This window comes from Uloborus diversus, chromosome 7 (assembly GCF_026930045.1).
Source record: "Uloborus diversus isolate 005 chromosome 7, Udiv.v.3.1, whole genome shotgun sequence".
Lineage (NCBI taxonomy): Eukaryota > Metazoa > Arthropoda > Arachnida > Araneae > Uloboridae > Uloborus > Uloborus diversus.
In genome coordinates this window covers 166,758,156-166,777,337 of record NC_072737.1, presented here as the reverse complement: position 1 = coordinate 166,777,337, position 19,182 = coordinate 166,758,156, and the positions used below count along the sequence as shown (strand labels likewise).

General features: G+C 35.1%; 2 protein-coding genes across 2 annotated transcripts in view; one reads left to right on the top strand and one right to left on the bottom strand.

The window, feature by feature from the left end:
* Nucleotides 1–272: 272 nt before the first annotated feature.
* On the top strand, nucleotides 273–16,774 carry LOC129226990 (bone morphogenetic protein 2-like). The gene is made up of 5 exons (XM_054861618.1): nucleotides 273–411; nucleotides 6,335–6,474; nucleotides 7,872–8,004; nucleotides 11,562–11,708; nucleotides 15,399–16,774. The coding sequence occupies exons 1-5, from the start codon at nucleotides 273–275 to the stop codon at nucleotides 15,842–15,844; spliced, it is 1,005 nt and encodes a 334-aa protein (XP_054717593.1). The 3' UTR covers nucleotides 15,845–16,774.
* The window catches only part of LOC129226593 (voltage-dependent anion-selective channel protein 2-like), a 34,968-nt gene continuing 32,559 nt past the window's right edge, over nucleotides 16,774–19,182 (bottom strand). The window contains exon 9 of the mRNA XM_054861217.1: nucleotides 16,774–17,884. Coding sequence (XP_054717192.1) covers nucleotides 17,793–17,884 — 92 coding nt within the window. The 3' untranslated portion in view covers nucleotides 16,774–17,792. The remainder of the gene's footprint in view (nucleotides 17,885–19,182) is intronic.

Here is a 19,182-nt window from a genome sequence, read left to right as displayed (position 1 = left end):
CTGTTCTGTAGAAGAACGAACACCATCCAAAATATTTTCCATGAAATATTTATAGCTCGATTACAAAAAGAGTAGCCATTTAACAACGTTTCCTTAGGACTATCAAAATGATTTTTTTCACGAAGATCAATTTTTTATTTTCCTTTGTTTTGTTTTGGTTTGCTATTTCTTTAAGTCAATCTTTTGTGTGGAATGTGGCAAACTCAACAAGTTATCGCAATACTACAGAAGAAGCCTTGCAGAAATTGATGCAATTTTTCGGACTTAAAAAAATGGTTCCCCCGTCCTCTGCAAAAACTTTGCCGCCGCAATACATGGTGGACCTCTATAGAACATTGGCTGATGGTACTTATTCAGAACAAAAAATAAGGCATCATGGAGCAAATACAGCGAGAAGTTTCTTCAACAAAGGTCAGTTTTGTTTCATTCTGCTTTCACTGTTAAAGAAAAAAAAACCAAAGCATTAAACGGGCGTGCGATCCTAACACGGGGGTGACCCAAGGTGCTAATTTGTGGTGTTACTCCCCTCTCCTTCGGGGGGGGGGGGACTTATAATGGTAGAATCCATGTCAATTCAACCAGGGAGTTTACCTTGATGGTCGCGGATTTTTGTGAATTTAACGTGTGTTAAAATTCATAAAAAAAGTAAGTTATTCACATGCGTTTTTGTGTTTTGCCCAAAAAACTTCCTGGGTCGCCAAAGATGGCCGCCCGGTCCATCATTTCTCACTTGCGGTTTTCGACAAAATCTTTGAAGTTCTTTATACAAAAAACCGTACAACATATTTTGTTGCGGTTTGTTTTATTTAAAAAAAAAAATTCTGTTTAAAAAACATGCAACATTTTAAAATATGAGTTTCAGTTTGTTTTCTGCAATCTTTTGAAAAAATCATTTTTTTTATTTCTCAAAAATGTCAAGTTTAAAATTTTTTTTTCATTTTTTCCCTGTTGATTAGTACCACGGAGCATTAAATTCCATGAAAAGGAGAGCTTCCACTTTTTCGTTTGAAAGATTTTAGAGGCATTTGAAAAAAAAAGGGGAAGGGGGTTCAGGAAAAATATATGTAAAAGTAGATTTGAAAATTCAAAAATTTATTTAGCAGCTGTTGAGCAGAACGCACTTAATTTAGTCACATAGTCCCATTTTTATTTTTAGTTGCCGTTTCATTCAGGAAGTTTATTTTTTATGAAAACAAGAACGCAGTCTCCAGCCAAGTAGCTGGGCAGTAACGTTTTATCGCACCAGGGCCGGTTTTAGCTTTTGATCCGCTCCGTGCTAAGGTGAAAAACTGTGCCCCTATTGAACTCCCCTCCCCCCAAATTAATGGAGATAGTATTTTTATATTTTTTATCAACCATGCAAAAAATGGCATGCGGTAACTGAATAATTAAATGTAAATATTTATCAAAATTTTGACTGAAAATGTTTCGCTTCGAAAAACGATTAAGAGAAGTTATTTAGAGGATTTTACAAAAAATTTTTAAAAATATTTTTTTTTGCCAATATTTCAACTATTCAAAAACAGCTAAAGCGTTACCAAGTTAATATTCATCAGACAGCTAGTTCTGACTAAGCACAATAGTCAGGTGAAGTGTTTAATATATGCAGAAAAAAAAAACTAGCAAAAAAAACTCAGAGCAATTATTCTTTCGGAAATCGGGGATTCGGAAATTCTTTCACGAAAAATTTCTTAATTCGTTCCATAAACGCAATTTTAGCCGATCTTTCGGGTGTGATGAGATTAGGAAACTCTCCCGGAAATGTTTCGAAATTGAAGCATTAAAATGCGATTGTATGCCATATCATTTATGATTGTCTGAGAAATGGATTCAGGTACTTTCCCACAGAAATTCTTTGAAATTTGAAGTTTCAAAAATGTAATTTTAGACTAGCATTGATGATGTTATGAAAAGGGGGCTCGAAAACTGTTCCCTGGAACTTTTCGTAGTTGAAGTCCTGAACGCAAAATTTTAGACGATTCGAAATTTCAATCCGAAAAACGAAATTTTTATTTAGAAGGCTATCCCGGAAAAATTCGAAATTGAAGGCCTAAAAACGCGTTTGTGGGCCACCTTTGACAACGTTAAGTAAAGGGATTAGATTTGCGGATCCTCTCCCAGGAAATTTTAGCTCGAAAAACCCAATTTTAGATGATTTTTGTTTATGTCAGTATGATGAGGCTAAGGGAGCCTCTCTAAGACCTTTTTGGAATTTAAATTATATTTAAAAAAATTTTTTTAGACGTTCTTGAATGACTGCAAGGGCGCATAGAGATAGAGAGGAACTCAGGGTCCTCTCAAATTCTTTTTTAAAAATTTAAATAAGGGTAGTTATTGTTATTTGGTTTAAGTTTACTCACAAATAATTTCCATGTTTTTACCTCCAAAAAATAAATAAATCTTACTACTATTATATATGCGAAAGTTTGTCTGTATGGATGTATGGATGTATGGATGTCTGTTACTCTTTCACGCAAAAACTACTGAATGGATTTTCATAAAACTTTACAATAATATAGCTTATGTATCAGAATAACACATAGGGTAGTTTTCGTCGCGTTATGGGGGGCAAAACCCCCTTAGGGGGGCAATAAAACACAATTTTTGTATAAATTCTCTAATATTGGGATGAAAAAATACTTGCACATATTTACATTATATGTCCATCGAAAGCTCTGATTTTTCTGCTGAAGATGGCACCTGTTCGAAATTTCTAAGTAGAATAAAAAACGAGTTATGAGCTTTTTAGTTCCATGTTCGAAGGCTTTCCTCAACTCAATACAGGATTTAGTGTATCATCTCAACTCCCTGTCGATAGCGGCAATTGTTGTATTGTTGACTATCTTTGCTTTTCGTGAATGTTCAAGGCTTTTCTCAAGTCAAATCTTGAAGTAAGATTTTTGCACAAGATTGGCAAATAATACATGATTTGGCTGATCATTTTCCGCTTAAACGGAACTTTAATGTAATTAATGGTTTTTATTATTATTTATGCTGATTGAACGTTTACTCATTATCCAATCAACCAGCAGATCGCCAAAATTTTTGCAGAAAGATTTCCGTAGCTGATGCATTTGGCAGATTTTTCAACGTCGCTGTTTTTGAAGCCGAAGACTACGTCATAATGTTTCTCAGCTTTCACCATGTGAACAAAATATCGCCAATCAAAGAATTTTCAAAAGACTTTTTTTACTGCGTTAAATAATCCAGCAACTAAATTAGGCAAATCCATAAACAGCACAAAAACTTCCATTAATTTTCCTTTTTGCACAATTTCAAACAATCACCAGATTTTACAACTTATTTTGAAAACATTTTGGATGAAACTGTTTAGCGCCATTTTATGGTGACCAAAAGTATCTCAGAATCTGGCGACGATATCTCTGTAACGAAAATTAATATCATATCGTTTTACAAAGTAAGGAAAGAAGGGGGGAAAATCATCGAAGGTACCCCAAAACGACTCTCGCAAATTCGGTAAAATCGAACGAAGATCCCACAATGATTGAAATTTCCCAAAATAGCTAAAGCAAGTATAAGGGGATTACGAGCGCAGCTACTTTTTTAAAATTACTTCGTACTTCATTAGCCATACAGAGAAGGTTTTAGACTCCATGTTAAAAAAAAAAAGTATCAACAGATTAATCTTTTTAAACATGAGAAGATTAATTTCATGTTTTGGAAATTTGTATATGCTTAAATATAGTGCTATCGTTTCTAAATCAATACTATTTTGTTCTTTATACTTATTGCTATTTTAGTTTTATGGGTAAGGAAGAAACTCGATTTTTAATCACGTCAAAAAGATGTGTTTTAAATTCTTTCACTTAAAACAGAAAACAAAAGCAAGTAACGATTTTTTCTCTTAATTATTACTGCCCCAGGCAACGCCGGGTATTTTCACTAGTAATTATAATAATACGTTAGATGTGGCAACTGGCAGTGGTACAACCAGACGGGTCAGGGGTCCGCGCCCCTTACTCAAGAGAAGAAAAGAACGTGTATTTGGAAAACGAAGTTACTTTAATAAGAAAAAGCAAATAAAGTTGTGGGAAAAATCTTCCTTCTTTCAAAGAGAAATCTTTGAACCAAAAACTTTTAACAAGCGCACATTATTGGGCAGCGAATAACAAATAACGCTTCCCTCTCGTTCTTTTATTTCCTCTTTTTTCCAGTCTGACTGAAAATAAGTCTTCAAAGCCCTACGCCCTGTAGCTCACCTCCCCCGCAAAAAGTTAAAAAGAAGGTTTAATTAATCCATTTAGTAACAATGGGAAATTGATATAAAAACTATCAACATGGTTTTGGCCAAGCAAAACAAAGCAATCGAGAACGTAACGAACATAGAACGGAAACGTTATGGTTTCAAAAAGTTTAGTCGCAAAATAGTGCATATAAATGTCACTTAAAATAGGACTCAAAGGATTACCCATTGCTAAACCTTCAGATTTGCGAAAGTAAGTACCATTGAACACAAAAGTATTCTGCTCAAGACAAACACGATTGATGAACTTATTTCACTTACTCGTCCCCTTCCCCCTCTTTTCCCCCTTTGTTTTTCCAAAAAGATCGGCGATACATCGGCATTTAGATGTTTTCCAAAGCCGATGTTTTCTCCAAGTTAGCATCGGCTGCCGATGTCGATGGCTAAATTTTTGAACCATCGCACAGTGTGGCGCTCAAGTGGACCAAAGTCGTTCTTGACGGGATTTTGTAATACATATTATATTACTTTTTAATGTAAAACTTGTAAATGCTAGCCGCTAGTTAATGCAGTTTGTATTCCAAAATATTTTAAGAAATATATGAGTAACATGGGAAAAACCTGTATAAAGGGACTTGGCGATTCGAAAAAATTAGGAATGTCCGTTGAGGGAGGTTTTACATAAGTTTTGTTTTGCCATGAAACAACCATACTTTTTTATTTAAGCTTCAGTTACTTCTTCACTATAGTTACATTTTTGATAACCTGTGATGAAATTTATTTTGTAACCCTCCTGGTGCTGCTTATGTCACTTTCCTGGCGTTTGAAAATTTGACCCCCTCTTTGGAGGGTGTAACATAGTAAAAGTGAATTTCCTCTATTTTTCTCTTGATAAGTTCTTGTCGAAGATTAAGTATAATTTTTTTCAGATTTTTTATTGTAAAAAAAATCGTAATTGGAAAATGTTAGGTTTTTGGAGAATCGTCCAGAATTGTTTAAAGCAGGAAATACTTGTATATTTATGATGTATGATTGTTATTAAATCAAAAAAATTTTAAACCTCATAATGTTTTGGGTCAAAACTGAAAAATATTATTTTAAAGTTTTTTTTTTTTGAACGTTATTTAAAGATATGAACGAAAATTTTTTATTCAAAGTTTTTAACGAAAAGATGGATCTTAATCACCTTTTGTGATGACTTCCATACTAAATGGAAGATAAATATATTTAAATTTATAAAAATTGCGGACGCGTCCTCAACACGAAAGAAGAGCCTACTAAATTATTGTTTCACTGACAGAGAAATATGATCTGCCACTTGTTCGAACACGATTTCTATCCTTAGTTTTTATGATATCAGATTAAAAGCCCAAATTACATTTCCATGAGGTCACTATGAAAAGATTTTTAAAATAAAACAAGTAGGAAAAAAAGTCGTATTTTCCACTTTTATCCATAGGATGCCGCACTGTGCATCGGTCGAGTCCTACTGTTTTGGATTTTAAATGAATGACTTTTTGGTATGTAGCACAAAATTTTCAGAATTAAAAAAAAAAAAAAAAAAAAAAATTAGACCTCTTGAATTCAAATTATGTTTTTCGCAATCACGAGTGTGTGTTTGTTGGCGTGTGTGTGTGTGTGTGGGGGGGGTAAGTGTGTTTGTGTGTAGGGGTATGTGTATTGTGTGTAGGCATGTGTGTTTGTGTCTGTGTGCAGGTATGAGTGTGCGGGTAGTTGTATGTGTAGGTATCTGTATGTATGTGTACGTGTCTGTATGTATGCGTGTGTATATGTGTTTGAGTGTGTGTATGTGTTTGTGTGTGTATGTGTGTGTGTGTATGTGTATATATATGTGCGTGTTGTGTGTATATGTTTGTGTGTGTGTACGTGCGTGTATGCATGCGTGTAAGTGTAGGATATTGACGCAACCTGGAGACGGTTTTCGCTGGAGGAGCAGCATCGTGAGGCGGCCGGTTGACGGTGGTGCTGCAGAGGGTGCTGGTGTGAAAATAAAATGATAGGAACGCCAAAAACAGTCAAATGAAAGCAATAAGCAATCGTGATTGCTCAAGAAAAAAAAAAAACCACGATTACACCCCTGTTTTATTTAAAGCAATCTTGATATTGCAGGATCATCCGAGGCAGTGGATAGGTTCCGATTTGAGATCTCGGATGCAGTACCAAACCGTGAGGAGATAGTAGATGCAGAGTTCCATTTTTTCATCCATTTTGAAGCACGATGGAAGCATAGCAAAGGCCATTTTGTACAGGTAAGTTAAGAGATGATTTTTCGTTCTTTAAAAATCTCCAGTATCAAATTATCTCCAGTACTTGAGAGGAGACTAAACATCGTTATACAAGGTATATATCCGTTTTAACCTGCAAGGCCTCTATTTTTGAAACCGTTAGTCCTAGATGCATACTTCCAATTGCAAAAATGTTCAAAATCAGATGAAGAGTAGTTACGATAATGAAAATTTGAAGTAACAATGGAAATCTGTCAAAAAATACAAAAATTAACTTTTTATACGGGTCCCAGGACCTGTAACTTACATTTAGAGAAATTATTTCAATTAAAAAAAAAAAAAAATCCAACACAAAAAGTTTGAAATTAGTACGATCAATATTCACCGAGATATAAAACGCAGCGTTTTGAGACTTACATCACTTTACACTCTCCATCAATAACACCTTTTGGGGGAAAATATAGTGTTTAACAAGTGCTTAAAATTATGTGTGTGCATAAAGTGTGTTTTTTCAAAATTTTCGGTGTGTTTTTGCCTATCAAGGCATAACATTTACATTTATTTTTAAATAGCAATGAAAATTATAAATACCTTGTATTCAGTAAGTTACCGCCCAATAACCAAGGCTAAGGCTAAGGCAGAAATACATGAAATACACCGCCAGCTCAGTCAATTCCAGCCGAGGACTGGAAGTTTCGTGCTTATTAGCACTCATCAGCCCGGCATAGGACTAACTGAGCTGAAGGTGGAAAACCTCTTAAGGAAGCCAAGAGTGCCAAACAAACTGGTAGCTAATACAGTAGTCTGGTCAGTGGCTAATTCTGTATTAGCTACCAGTTTGTTTGGCACTCTTGGCTTCCTTAAGAGGTTTTCCACCTCCAGCTCAGTCATTCCTATGCCGGGCTGATGAGTGCTAATGAGCACGAAACTTCCAGTCCTCGGCTGGAATTGACTGAGCTGGTGGTGTGATTCATGTATAAATACCTTGTTTTTTTTTTTTTTTTTTTTTTTTTTTTTTTTTTTTTTTACTTTCACAACCTGTCATTTTTCTGAAAGGGCGATAAGTTCCAATCTTGTCTTCTGTATGGTCCCTTGAAACTTTAAATTGGACTATTTACTTCAGTTTTGGTCACACAAACGTCAAGTTTTTTTTATGTCAGTAATAGTTTTCAATGAAGATTATTTCACTACATATAAGTTGGGGGACCAAGGGCCCATGTAAAAAGTTACATTTTGTATTTTTTGACTCATTATTTTTGCTTCAAATTTTCAATACCTTAACGCCTCATCTGATTTTTGCAATTTGAAGCATGCGTCTACGACTAACGTTTACGGAAATAGAGGTCTTGCAGGTTAAAACGGAACAGCCTGTAAATAAATATTTCCGATTTAATTCGATAGATAAAAACATATCCTTTCAGATCCAACTTTTTGAAGGAAACCAGGACAGATTGTTGGAATCGCGTCTTGTGAGTGCTTATTCTTCAGGCTGGGAAGTCTTCCGAATCATTGACAGCGTCAGAAGATGGATTGCCCAGCCAGCAAGAAACCAAGGTAGAACTGCATTGTCCATCTATTTATTTCCCTAGTAGGATTTACTAACTGTTGAGGGGGGAAATGCAAAATCTAACCCCCTACTGTTTGACCACGGATTGTATGGAATTGGCAAACATCCAGTTAAGGCGACTCCATCTGAATGAGGGGGAAAAGTAAAAATTTTATGCGCGTATTCCGCTCATTTGAATGACTCTGTTTAATTTAGAGGCTAACATACATCTGCAAAATTTGACATCCCTAAAAACTAATAGATGCTTCCATTTCCGCGTGTAAACCGGATGTTTGCCTTTCCATACAATCCGTGGTTAGACAGTACCGGCGATTCAACAAAAAACAGGCGCAGGCGTATCAATTATTGCACACACAACAGATACAAAACACCCTAGAAAAAATCTTGCTCGTTAAATCCTTGTTTCACTGCAATTGAATGTTTCAAAACTTAATTGCCCATGCAATTAAATTTTAAATCTCGATCGGGGTGTGACGTCGTGAGTCACAGAAGTAGCGTTTAACGAATCCAAGGCTGCTTTCGGAAACGATCCACCGGTTACACCGCGTGGTTAGCCCGGTGTGGTTATGACGTATTTGGAATTTCTCTAGGAATTCCGGTAGAACAGCTGTGTTTCCGAACGTTCGTGGTTAAACCGCGGTAGTTCTAGTTCAGTAGCAAACGACACTCCAATCAAAGCGTAACTTTCATAATAGGCAAGTCACGTGCGTTACGATCAAAACATGAAACACGACCTGATTGGCCAACACAGACTTTGTGACGTTTCTGATCTCGCTAACCGCTTCCAGAAGCGGTGCCACAGGTTGCTACCAAGTCGACCGCCAGAAAACAACCGCAGCATTTCCGAACGCGGTTAAGTGACGTCACCGGTTCCACCGCAAGCGTTTCCGAATGCTTGCGGTTGCACCGAGGCGATCGATCCTTGTTTCCGAATGCACCCCAAGCGTTTCAATTAAAACAAGTCACACTACGAACGAAAGGAAGGACTAAACCCCTTTTGAAATTTAACAAAAAAAAAAAAAAAATTATTTACAGAGAAAAAAAAAAGACGATTAATCATTACAAAGATGCGGTTACACATTAATCTGGCAAACACAGTTGCCTCCGTAGTGATCACAAAAATCATGGTTTCCGTACGATCCAAGAGCAACCTGCCCTCCCGAAGTTCAGACCAAAGTCTTCATGAAGGCAAGGGACTTGTCAGCTAAGCCCCCTTAAAATTTCCTATTGGTGGGAACATGGTGACGAACACAGCGACGTAGTGGTTCCGTCAGAGAACTCATGGCCCGGATTCATAGGTTGATCCGGCGCCTCATTAACATGAGGATACACCTCCACGTCTGCGGTTTGCGGAGTCAAAACGGATCTCCGGCCAGGCCTGACAGGAAACTCGACACACTTGATTCCGAAACTGTTCAAAGAGTCGCCAGCTATAGTCGTGTCCATTCATCAGGTGCGGGAATCTAACCCAGACACAAAAGGTGCAGAAGAGTAGCTGTTGGTCCGATCTCCGCAGGGTTCTGTCGGCCTCGCACAGTGGACGCGCGGCATCGAAAAGGGCACAGGACTGAAGACGCCACAGGGGGGTACTTTCCCGGAATTTTTTCGAGTTTGAAGTTCATACGGTTGTGGCTATTCCTTTTTTTTTTTTTTTTTTGTTGAGGGAAGGGTTCAGATTTGGAAACTCTCAGGTATAGAGAGGAAATTTTTTGACATTAGAATGCTGAAAACGAAACTTCAGACAATCTTAATGATATGGAGGGGGGATAGGGGGCACTCCAACCGAATGTGTTAGAAATGTAAGCTCTAAAAACTCTATTGTATACAGATTAGTTAAGGGAAGAGATGGGGTTTTAAAAGGTTTTTTTTCTTTCTCGCAACTGAGGATTTTAATTCACCTGCACAAAATAACCTTTGTTTTGCTTCCATCGTGCTTCTTCACAGAGTTCGTGTTATTCATAAAATTCATGCTTCGTAAAATTCGGTGCAGCTTCAAACTTTCTTTGAATGACGACACAGTTCTTGAGAAAACACAGGAGATTTAGTTATAGCTATGTACAGGGAGCATAGTTATAACTGCTAAATTAACCATAGCAATTAGGCAAATATCGATTAACACCGTATAATCAATGGTCAACCACGTATTTACACCAAAAGACGCAAAAAAAAAAAAAAAAAAAAAAAAAAAAAAAAAAAAACACATCGTAAGGCTAAAACGCACTTTGTAAAGCAAGAACTAAAACAAGACTGACTCCCGCCTTCACCTTCACAAGTATTTTCATCGGGCGTACAGAGATAGGGTTGCTCTTTTACCCGAGGTCTTTATTGGATGAGCGTATGCTTTAAAACTGCGTAAGCCAATGGCATCAATTGCGTCTCCACCTTAGGGGCGGAGGTGGCTGTTTATAAATCTGGAAAAAGAAGTTTCCACGATATTCGAAATGCTTCTCGATTTTCTTTTTTATTCATTCACGAATCTTATCGATCAAAAATAGGGGGACCTTATACTTCAGTCGAATGTTAGGGGGTTGTATGCACATTACAAGAAACTATTTACAAGTTACGTTACTACAATAATTTTAGATTAAAGAAAATGGAATAAACGCCCAATTTAGCCAGATTTCAACAAATTAATCATAAAAATTATTACTATTTACAGAATTTGTAACAGTATGAAACAAAGACGTAACATATTTGGAGGTTTTGTAGAATTCATCAGGCAACAATTGATACTTGCGATTAAAAGAGAATTGCCAATTAATTATATGAATCAACGTTAGCAATAAATTGGAGTCATAAATGTCAGCAATGAGTGGGCTGACGATAGTAAATTTAGACTTTTATCCTCAACTCCAATTCTGCCGTGCCAAACACAAAAGTAGCATCTGCAGTTGCGCTCAAACTGAGAAATGGCTTTTTAAAGTTTTACACCTCCATACATTTGATACAACATGCCGTCGGATGCTATGTTCATCTGTTGATGATTCTTGTTTGCTTAGGTTTTGCCTAAGCTTCTTTTCATTCTCGGCACTGATAGGATTAGGCCTATCAGTTTTCATTCCACTTGTACATTCCATGTAAATACTTGTATATACTCAGTTCTTATCATATTCCAGATTATTCAATTCTCCTGTCATTTCAATTATCTAATCCCTGTAAATATGTATATAGTGTGGTCCTGAAAAGATTCCTTTTTTTTTTTCTACTCCATCCCCCCCCCCTCACACCATTTCAAATCAACTCCTTCATGACTTTCCCTCATACAGGATAAAAGAGCTCCGCTCTGGCCCATATAAATTCCTATCTGTACATTTGATTCTGATGCCACTTTTAAATGACCATAAAAGACTTCTATTTGGGTAATATACATTACAAAGAACCACCTGGTGATAAAAATCAATTTTGTTAAAAAGTGCAGACAAGACTTCTGTGCTTAGTCGGCAGAATTATCCATCTTCATAATGTAAAATTTTTTGATTTTTTTTTTTTTTTTTTTGAAATTCTATTAATGTATTTCATTTTTTCTCTATCCACTTGTCTTCAGGTCTGAAAGTACAGGTATTGGATTCATCAGGCAAAATTTGGAAACAACAAAGAGTTTATCAGCTGCAAAGTTTCCAAAAGTCTATTCTGATTGTGTTCAGCAAAGATGTGCATGCCTCCACCATACATAGCTCATCTCTCACGCTAAGTAAGACATTTACACATTTTCATCCGAAGTATCTGCCATTTGACAGGCTGAGGTCAATAAGGTGACAAGAAATTTTTCAGGGAGAAGATTTTTATACCGTCGCAGATAGACCGAAAGATATAAAAAATTTAAAATTAAAGAATTAAAAGAAATGTAAAACTAAAATTAATAAGCAAATGTGGTGGTGAAGTGCACAATATTTTTCTGTTTTTGCCAATTTAGTAAACAAGTTGGGCCGTGGTAGCCCGATCGGTAGAGTGTCGGATTCGGGGCCGGAGGGTCCTGAGTTCGAACCTCGATGGTCGAAGATCCACCGTCGTCATTAAAAGGGACTGGGCGACGTTAAATATGCTTGTGGTCTCAATGTCCTCCAAGTGAAACGATACCTCTGGGGGTGCTAGCACCAGGTAGCTATTAGCTCCTGGACTAGTTCTAAATTCTCATTAACTGTTCGATCCGGTGATGGTGCTACCATCTATCGGTATAAAAAATAATGGAGGCAAGGCACTTAGTATGCAGTCCTCCTCGACATAAATACAGTTGTAGTCAGTTGTGACTCGGAATCAGAATTAGTAAACAAATTGCCAAGCGCTGTAAAAAGGGACTGTAGTACAGTGGAAGACGTTAAAACGCACTCACTGGGACCAGAGGTTTTGTATTGTAAAGATTTTGCCGTTATATAATAGATAACGTCACAAATCAATAATACATTAGAATACTTTTATAACGCCGACCTATATATGACGCAATTCTCTATAAACCACTTTAACTTATAACTTTATACTTTTCAGAAATAAACTTATAACTTAACTTATAACTTTTCAGAAATAAACAATAGGTTTTAAGTTTAAAAAATCCCTTTGTTTTGCCTTGCTAACATAAAAATTGTTAGGAAAATTAAATTGTGAAACAGTTTTTCATCTTTCCAGCTTAATTCAAAGCTTTTAAATGAAAATTAATGTTCACAGTAAAGAGAAAATATCAGATGGCTCTTGAAAATGCAGCTGTTCAGCAAACTATAAAGCTGGCAGAAGTGCAGGATAATTTGCTTTCTTTTAACTGTAAAGCATATTTGTGAATGATCAGTTACATAATTAGTGTTTTAATACTCATTGCAGATAGAACTATTTCTGAAGTGCTAATATATATATATATATTCTGAAGATTAGTTTCAAAATTTGTGAAATGACCTATATAATGCCAAAACCTGTATAATGCAAAAGCTCTGGTCCCAAGGTGTGCGTTATAACGGTCTTCTACTGTATAATGATCAGAATATATCAAAATATCATGATAAACTGAATACCTATGAGAAAATTATAAACCAACTAGCTGTAACCGACGCGCGTTGCTACGCCAACAAAAAAATACATCATTATACTGATTTTCATGACGATCGGTAGAACGGAGCAGAAGTTGCTACTCTGCAGTGCCACCTGGTGGCAAGTGGCTTCAATGAGCATATTATGCACCTTCTCCGTGGTAAAATACATATATATAGCAATTTTCATAATAATCGGTCCAGGTATCAAGTGAAGCCGTGACTATACTCAAATTTTGTACTCACGCAGTTTGCAAGATCAATCAATCGCTAAAAGTATCAAATAGAAAAAGTTTTAAGTCCCCCTGTTGCATGAAAAGCCATAAAACAATAAAGAAAGAATTTATTTGTTCAAACTCAAGAAAAATGGCAACAGCTAACTTCTTATCAATGAGATCTTTCACGCGAATTAATTTCTGCAGCCGATAATTTTATTCGTATTTATCCAATGGATTGTGACTTAAATTGGAATAAAAAAGGAACTATCGATCGGATTTTTTTCGAACTGGTCTATAAACATTCCCAGAACCAAAAATAACAAACGGTGGAAGTTTCAGTCAAATCTGCCAGGTAGTTTTTGAGTTCATGGATGACATACAGACAAACATTCATTTTTATATATATAGATAGATAAAGAGCCAATAGGCATGCAAACAATGAGCAAGAGTAACAGGAAATATCCAACGTTGTTTAGCCGATTACTGAATACACGTGTTTCAAGGTTTCCAGGAGCCCTTTTTTCAAAACAAAGGTGTGAGCTTCTAGATGTAAAGACATCCAGTAAAACCCAAACCCAGAACCCCCAACCAAAACACATGTATTCAGTGATCTGTTTATTTGTGCTGAACAGCGTTGGATATTTACTGTTATTTCTCGGCACAAGGGTATTTATTTATTGATTAATGAGCAAGAGCTTTCTCACAGGTACGCAACTACACAAGAGAATTCTTTTGGAGGAAGATTGAGCCACTAAAGCTAAAACAAAAAAGACAATTTTAATAACCGTGTATCTCAAGAAAAGAAAAAGTAGACCGCGGTAGGATGAAAAAAAAAAAGAAAAAAAATTAATTTGAATTTTGACATCTTGAATTCAAATGTTTTTTGCAATCACAAGTGTGTATGTGTTTGTGTGGGTATGTATGTGTAGGCGTATGTGTATGTGTGTGTTTGTGGGGTATGTGTGTGTTATAGGTATGTGTGTAGTGGTGTGTTTGTATGTGTGTAGGCATGTGATTGTATGTGTGTGTAAGTATGTATGTATGTGTGTAGGCGTGTCTGTGTGTAGGTGTGTGTATTTGTGTCTGTGTGCAGGCATGATTCTGTTGGTGTGTGTGTGTGTGAAAGTATATGTCTATATGCGTGTTGTAGTTGTGTATGCATTCAGGATATGGATGCAAACTACAGACGGGTTTCGCTAGAGGAGCAGCATCGGGACGGGACGGTCGACGATGTTGCTGCAGAGGGAGGCAGAGGGAAAATAAAATCATAGGAACGCCAAAAACAGTCAAGTGAGAACAATAAGCAATGTGATTGCTCAAAAAAAAAACATCACCAAATGAAACAAAACACAAAAATTTTGGAAAAATAAAGATAAATAGAAGAAAGGGGAAAATGTCAACCACATTACAAATACGAAAAGTTAAAAATCAACTAAGGAAGATAGACAAAATGAATAGAAAAAAAATATATGAATCTGAAGTGGAAACTACACTACTTCTTTTGCGTTTATTAATTAATAGATGTTTTAAATATTTCAAAAGAATGGGTGCTGTTATGTCTGCAGCAAAAATAGTTTTTTTTGGAACTGAAAAAAGTTCATCAACTTGGGAGTTCAAAATATGGAGTGATCTGTTTCAATACTTACTACAGTTGATGCGCGATTTTACACTATCCTTGGGACAACGGAAAAAGTTTGTAAAAACAAGAGTTTGTGAAATCAAAACGTATCTAAAACTGTTTATGAATAGTATACAGATATCCAAGGCAAATTCTACATATATATATATATATATATATATATATATATATATATAAAGCCACAGATTCAGGTTGTAAGATCAAGATCTACTGACCACTTTTAAACTAATTTTATTTCTTTTATAAAAATAAAAACAAAAATGGAGGAAAATGAAATTACAATTGAAATGAAAGGGATTATCTTCTTGAGATTTCTTGTCCTTGGAATTCAGACATTGCACGCAGTTTGTGAAAAAGATTTTTTCCATTTCCAATTCATAAAAAATAATGTAAAATGGCTTTGCTTCAGTTGATGATTTTTCGGGACTAGTGAATATTTTGTAAAATCAAACATCAATGGTATATTCTTTTTTTTTTTAAATCATGATTGATGAAATGCTATTTACTTTCAGATGGAGAATTAAATAATTATCACGAAGGCACTCCCATCCATGAAAACAGCATTGAATCTATAGAAAAGACGTCACCTTCCAGGAGAGAACACAATATAACACGCAGGACAAGGTCAGCAGTTCAAAACAGTCAATGTGCGAGACACGAGCTCAAAGTAGATTTCGAAAAACTAGGTTGGTCAATGTGGATCATTTCTCCAAAGTGGTACAATGCCTACATCTGCGCTGGTGCTTGTGCATTTCCGCTCGGCCAGAATCAAAGACCGACCAATCACGCAACCATACAGAGCATTGTGCATGAACTTGGATTAGCATCAGAAGTTGAGGCCCCTTGCTGTGTGCCCACTGAACTGCACCCAGTAAGTCTCCTGTACTTTGATGAACACATGAATGTTGTTCTCAAACAATATGAAGACATGATTGCAGTCGGATGTGGCTGCCAATGAAAATGAAGGACTTGGTTCTGTGTGCCCACTGAACTGCACTCAGTAAGACTCCTGTACTTAGATGAACAAATGAATGTTGTTCTCAAACAATATGATGACATGATTACAGTAGGATGTGGCTGCCAATGAAAATGAAGGACTTGGTTTTAAATTGTACTAAAAACCAATAAGAATATGAACACTGGGTCATCTTTTGCCCTGATTTGTACAAGTATTAGATTGTATATATAGGACAATTACAGGCTAAATGTGAGGATTGTGTAATGTGAAACTTTTAGGTGTCAATACATGCTAATGAATGGTTAGAAAGGCAATGCCCATCTTCAAAATGTTTCAGTTAACCATAGCTTCAGTTAAGATCTTTAATGTTTAACTTGGCAATTCCCAGCTTTTGTTTGAGAATCAAGGCAGAAATCGGCAGTTGCCATGTGGTCTATTTCGCCATCAAGCTAAACCTCCTTTATCTCCTCATTCTTTTTCTTCTTTACTTGTTTAAGTGAAAGAAAAATTGTTCAATGTATCCTGGAAATATGGTATTATTTGGCAAGAGCTGAATTTGAAACATTAGATTTTAAGGAAATTGCAAATATGTCCTATTTTTTCTTTAAAAGATAATAAGGTTCACCAAGTTTTTGCTAATCACTAAGTTTTAACAAATGTTTTCTAATGCTCCAATTCACTAATGCCAATAAATTTTGCAAGTATACTGCATGCACTTTGAGTAAAAAAACTGGCTGTTATTTCATAAAAGTGGCTACAGGCAACTAAAAAACTTTTTGCAGTTTTGTCCTTTACAAGTTATGCTAACTTGTCCGGAAAAAAATATCGTTTAATACTTCTGATCACGATCAATTTTGATATATGCACGGTAAGTAGTTTTAAGAGTCAAAACATTGTGATGTAACACATTTATAAATGAAAGATTCACATTACTTGGACAAAATTTATTTCACAAAAAGCGATGAGTTGTTCTATTTATTTCTAATAGTATTACAATAATAAAATGTGTAATGCTGAACATTAATTTTTAACTTTACAGAGTTCAGTCTTCAGAAAACAAAGCATTTAACTTAGGACTAGTTTCATACGTATCATTGACTACATATGCATAACCATGATGAGAACATGTTAAGAAAATGAAGAGATTCTGAGAAAAGAATACAAATGCCATCAGTTAAAATTAAAAAAACAGGGAATGCAATTAGACATTAATGCACTAAAATGAAAAATAAAAAAATAAAATGCCCATTTTCAATGCTTTAAAGTAGGGATTCTCAATCATTGAAGATCTGGCAGCAGTTAGCAAAAAAGAGTCCAGTACTCAGATTTTTACCTACTTGGGTTAAAAAATAAAAAAGCTATCTGATTCAAAAATAGAAAGTAAATGATAATTAAAATGTTAATTAACTTGTTTAGTAAATTTAATACATAGCGAAGGTTTTTTTTTTTTTTGCATCTAAAAAAAAAAGAGCACTGGCCTGCAAATTGTTTTCAAGTTTTACCAGTTTATGGGACAAAAAAGATTAGGAAACACTGCTTTAAAGCACATGAAAAATCTTTTAAATAAATGATTTAAAGAATTTCTGTCCGAAAGTTAGAACAAGTTGAAAACTGAAGAATGCAATCTTTAATTTTCTTTTAGCAAAAATACTTTGAAGTAATGTTTTGAAAATCTTAATTTTTCTTTCTTTTTTTGTTTAAATCAAAATCTTAAGATTCACTTTAAAAAAAATGTAAACTAGTTAAAAAAAGAAAAAGCTACCAGTTATAGTCTGCATACAAAATAATAAAGCTGCAAATGCACTATGATGAAATCATTGCAAATTTTCTACCCTAATTTTTAAATTTCAACTTTTTGGCCACTCAAAAATGCTTTCAAATGCTACCCAAAAATCAGAAAATAAATAACACTTATTATTGAAAATACTGATTACACTAATAATACTGCTTATGCTTCAAGATCAATGCCTATACCAAGCTTGTGACCTCCTTGATTGAAACTTCTTCCATCAATCGATGCAGATAAATGCAGCTGAATACCTATGAATTTAACAGAGAACAAGCATTAAAAAAGGAACATTGACTAAAAATAATTAGACAAATTGGTTACACAATAGAGCGATAATAATTTGCTACTACAATCTGTACTAATATTATAAAGAGAGCGTGTGGCTTTTTGTGTGTTTATATGTTTGAGGTAATCTCCGGAACCACTGCACCTATTTGAAAAATTCTTTCACTGTATGAAAGGTGCTTTCTTACTGAGTAACATAGGCTATAATTCGAAAAAATCTGATAAATAGTTCTGTTTTTATCCCAGTTTAGGTCCAAATTTCACGTAAATTGTCTATTATTGGCTATTAAAGGGGTGAAAAATTACTTGCACATATTAATATTATGTATCGTTGAAAAAGGTAGAATTTTCCCCGTTCTAAACAATTTGTTTCAATGCTCTAACTTAATTACAGCGGGAGGAATTTACGTTTTCAGCTCCAACTATTTTAGGCTTAGCTGAAATTTAGGCAATACTTTCTTCATTAAATCTATCAAATTTTTTACTCCAGATCTCTGTCGACCTATGGTCGAAAAAATTAGCTTATATCTTCAAAGAAAAAAGTTACAAGCATTTTTAAATCAATTTCGAAATATGTCATTTTGATTCAAGTTGTCAACCATTTTATTTTCACGTTTCCACGGTTACGCTTTTTGAATCCATTGCTTATTTCCTTATTTTGCATTTAATTTCTCAAACTTATTTTATTTCATGTTTCCATGGTTACGCTTTTAAAATCCATCTTTTGTATTTTAATTTCTTAAAAGTATTTTAATATCTCTCGTCATTGTTTAGAAGGGTAATTTTGCATGGTGTTTTTTTTTCTTTTATTTAAGCCTGATTGCTGAATATATGTCACTTTTTATGATATGTCACTTGACACAATTTTCACTCTCAAGGTAGACCGCACAATGCAGCTCTTAATATATACAGATTTGAAAGCTACTGTTAATGTGATTTTATACCTTTTTGTTTGTTTGGCGAAACATTTATTATTGCCAAAGAAAAAACATCCGCTTCCCTCGCAAAAGGGCTGGGTTCCGGTAGTATGGTTGCTTGGCACGTTAGACGCTAAGCAGTTCAGTCTAGGATTATTGTTTTAAGGCAAATGTTAATGTAATTCATTGTTTTGGCGATTTGTTTTGAAAGAAAAGAAACTTTTGATTTGTTTTTATCCGAGTAAAATGGATGACATTTTCTTTTCTTTTTTTTTCTGACGACGATTTTTGAATGTTACACGGGATGTTTTTTTTTCATTAGACGGATCGATTATGATAGCGTGGTT

Excerpts from the sequence above, each read along its gene's own strand:
- LOC129226990 (XM_054861618.1), top strand. The coding sequence starts at position 273 with ATGGTTCCCCCGTCCTCTGCAAAAACTTTGCCGCCGCAATACATGGTG. Across the intron at positions 412-6,334 it reads GAGAAGTTTCTTCAACAAAG|GATCATCCGAGGCAGTGGAT; the intron begins GTCAGTTTTGTT and ends TTGATATTGCAG. Across the intron at positions 6,475-7,871 it reads GCAAAGGCCATTTTGTACAG|ATCCAACTTTTTGAAGGAAA; the intron begins GTAAGTTAAGAG and ends ATATCCTTTCAG.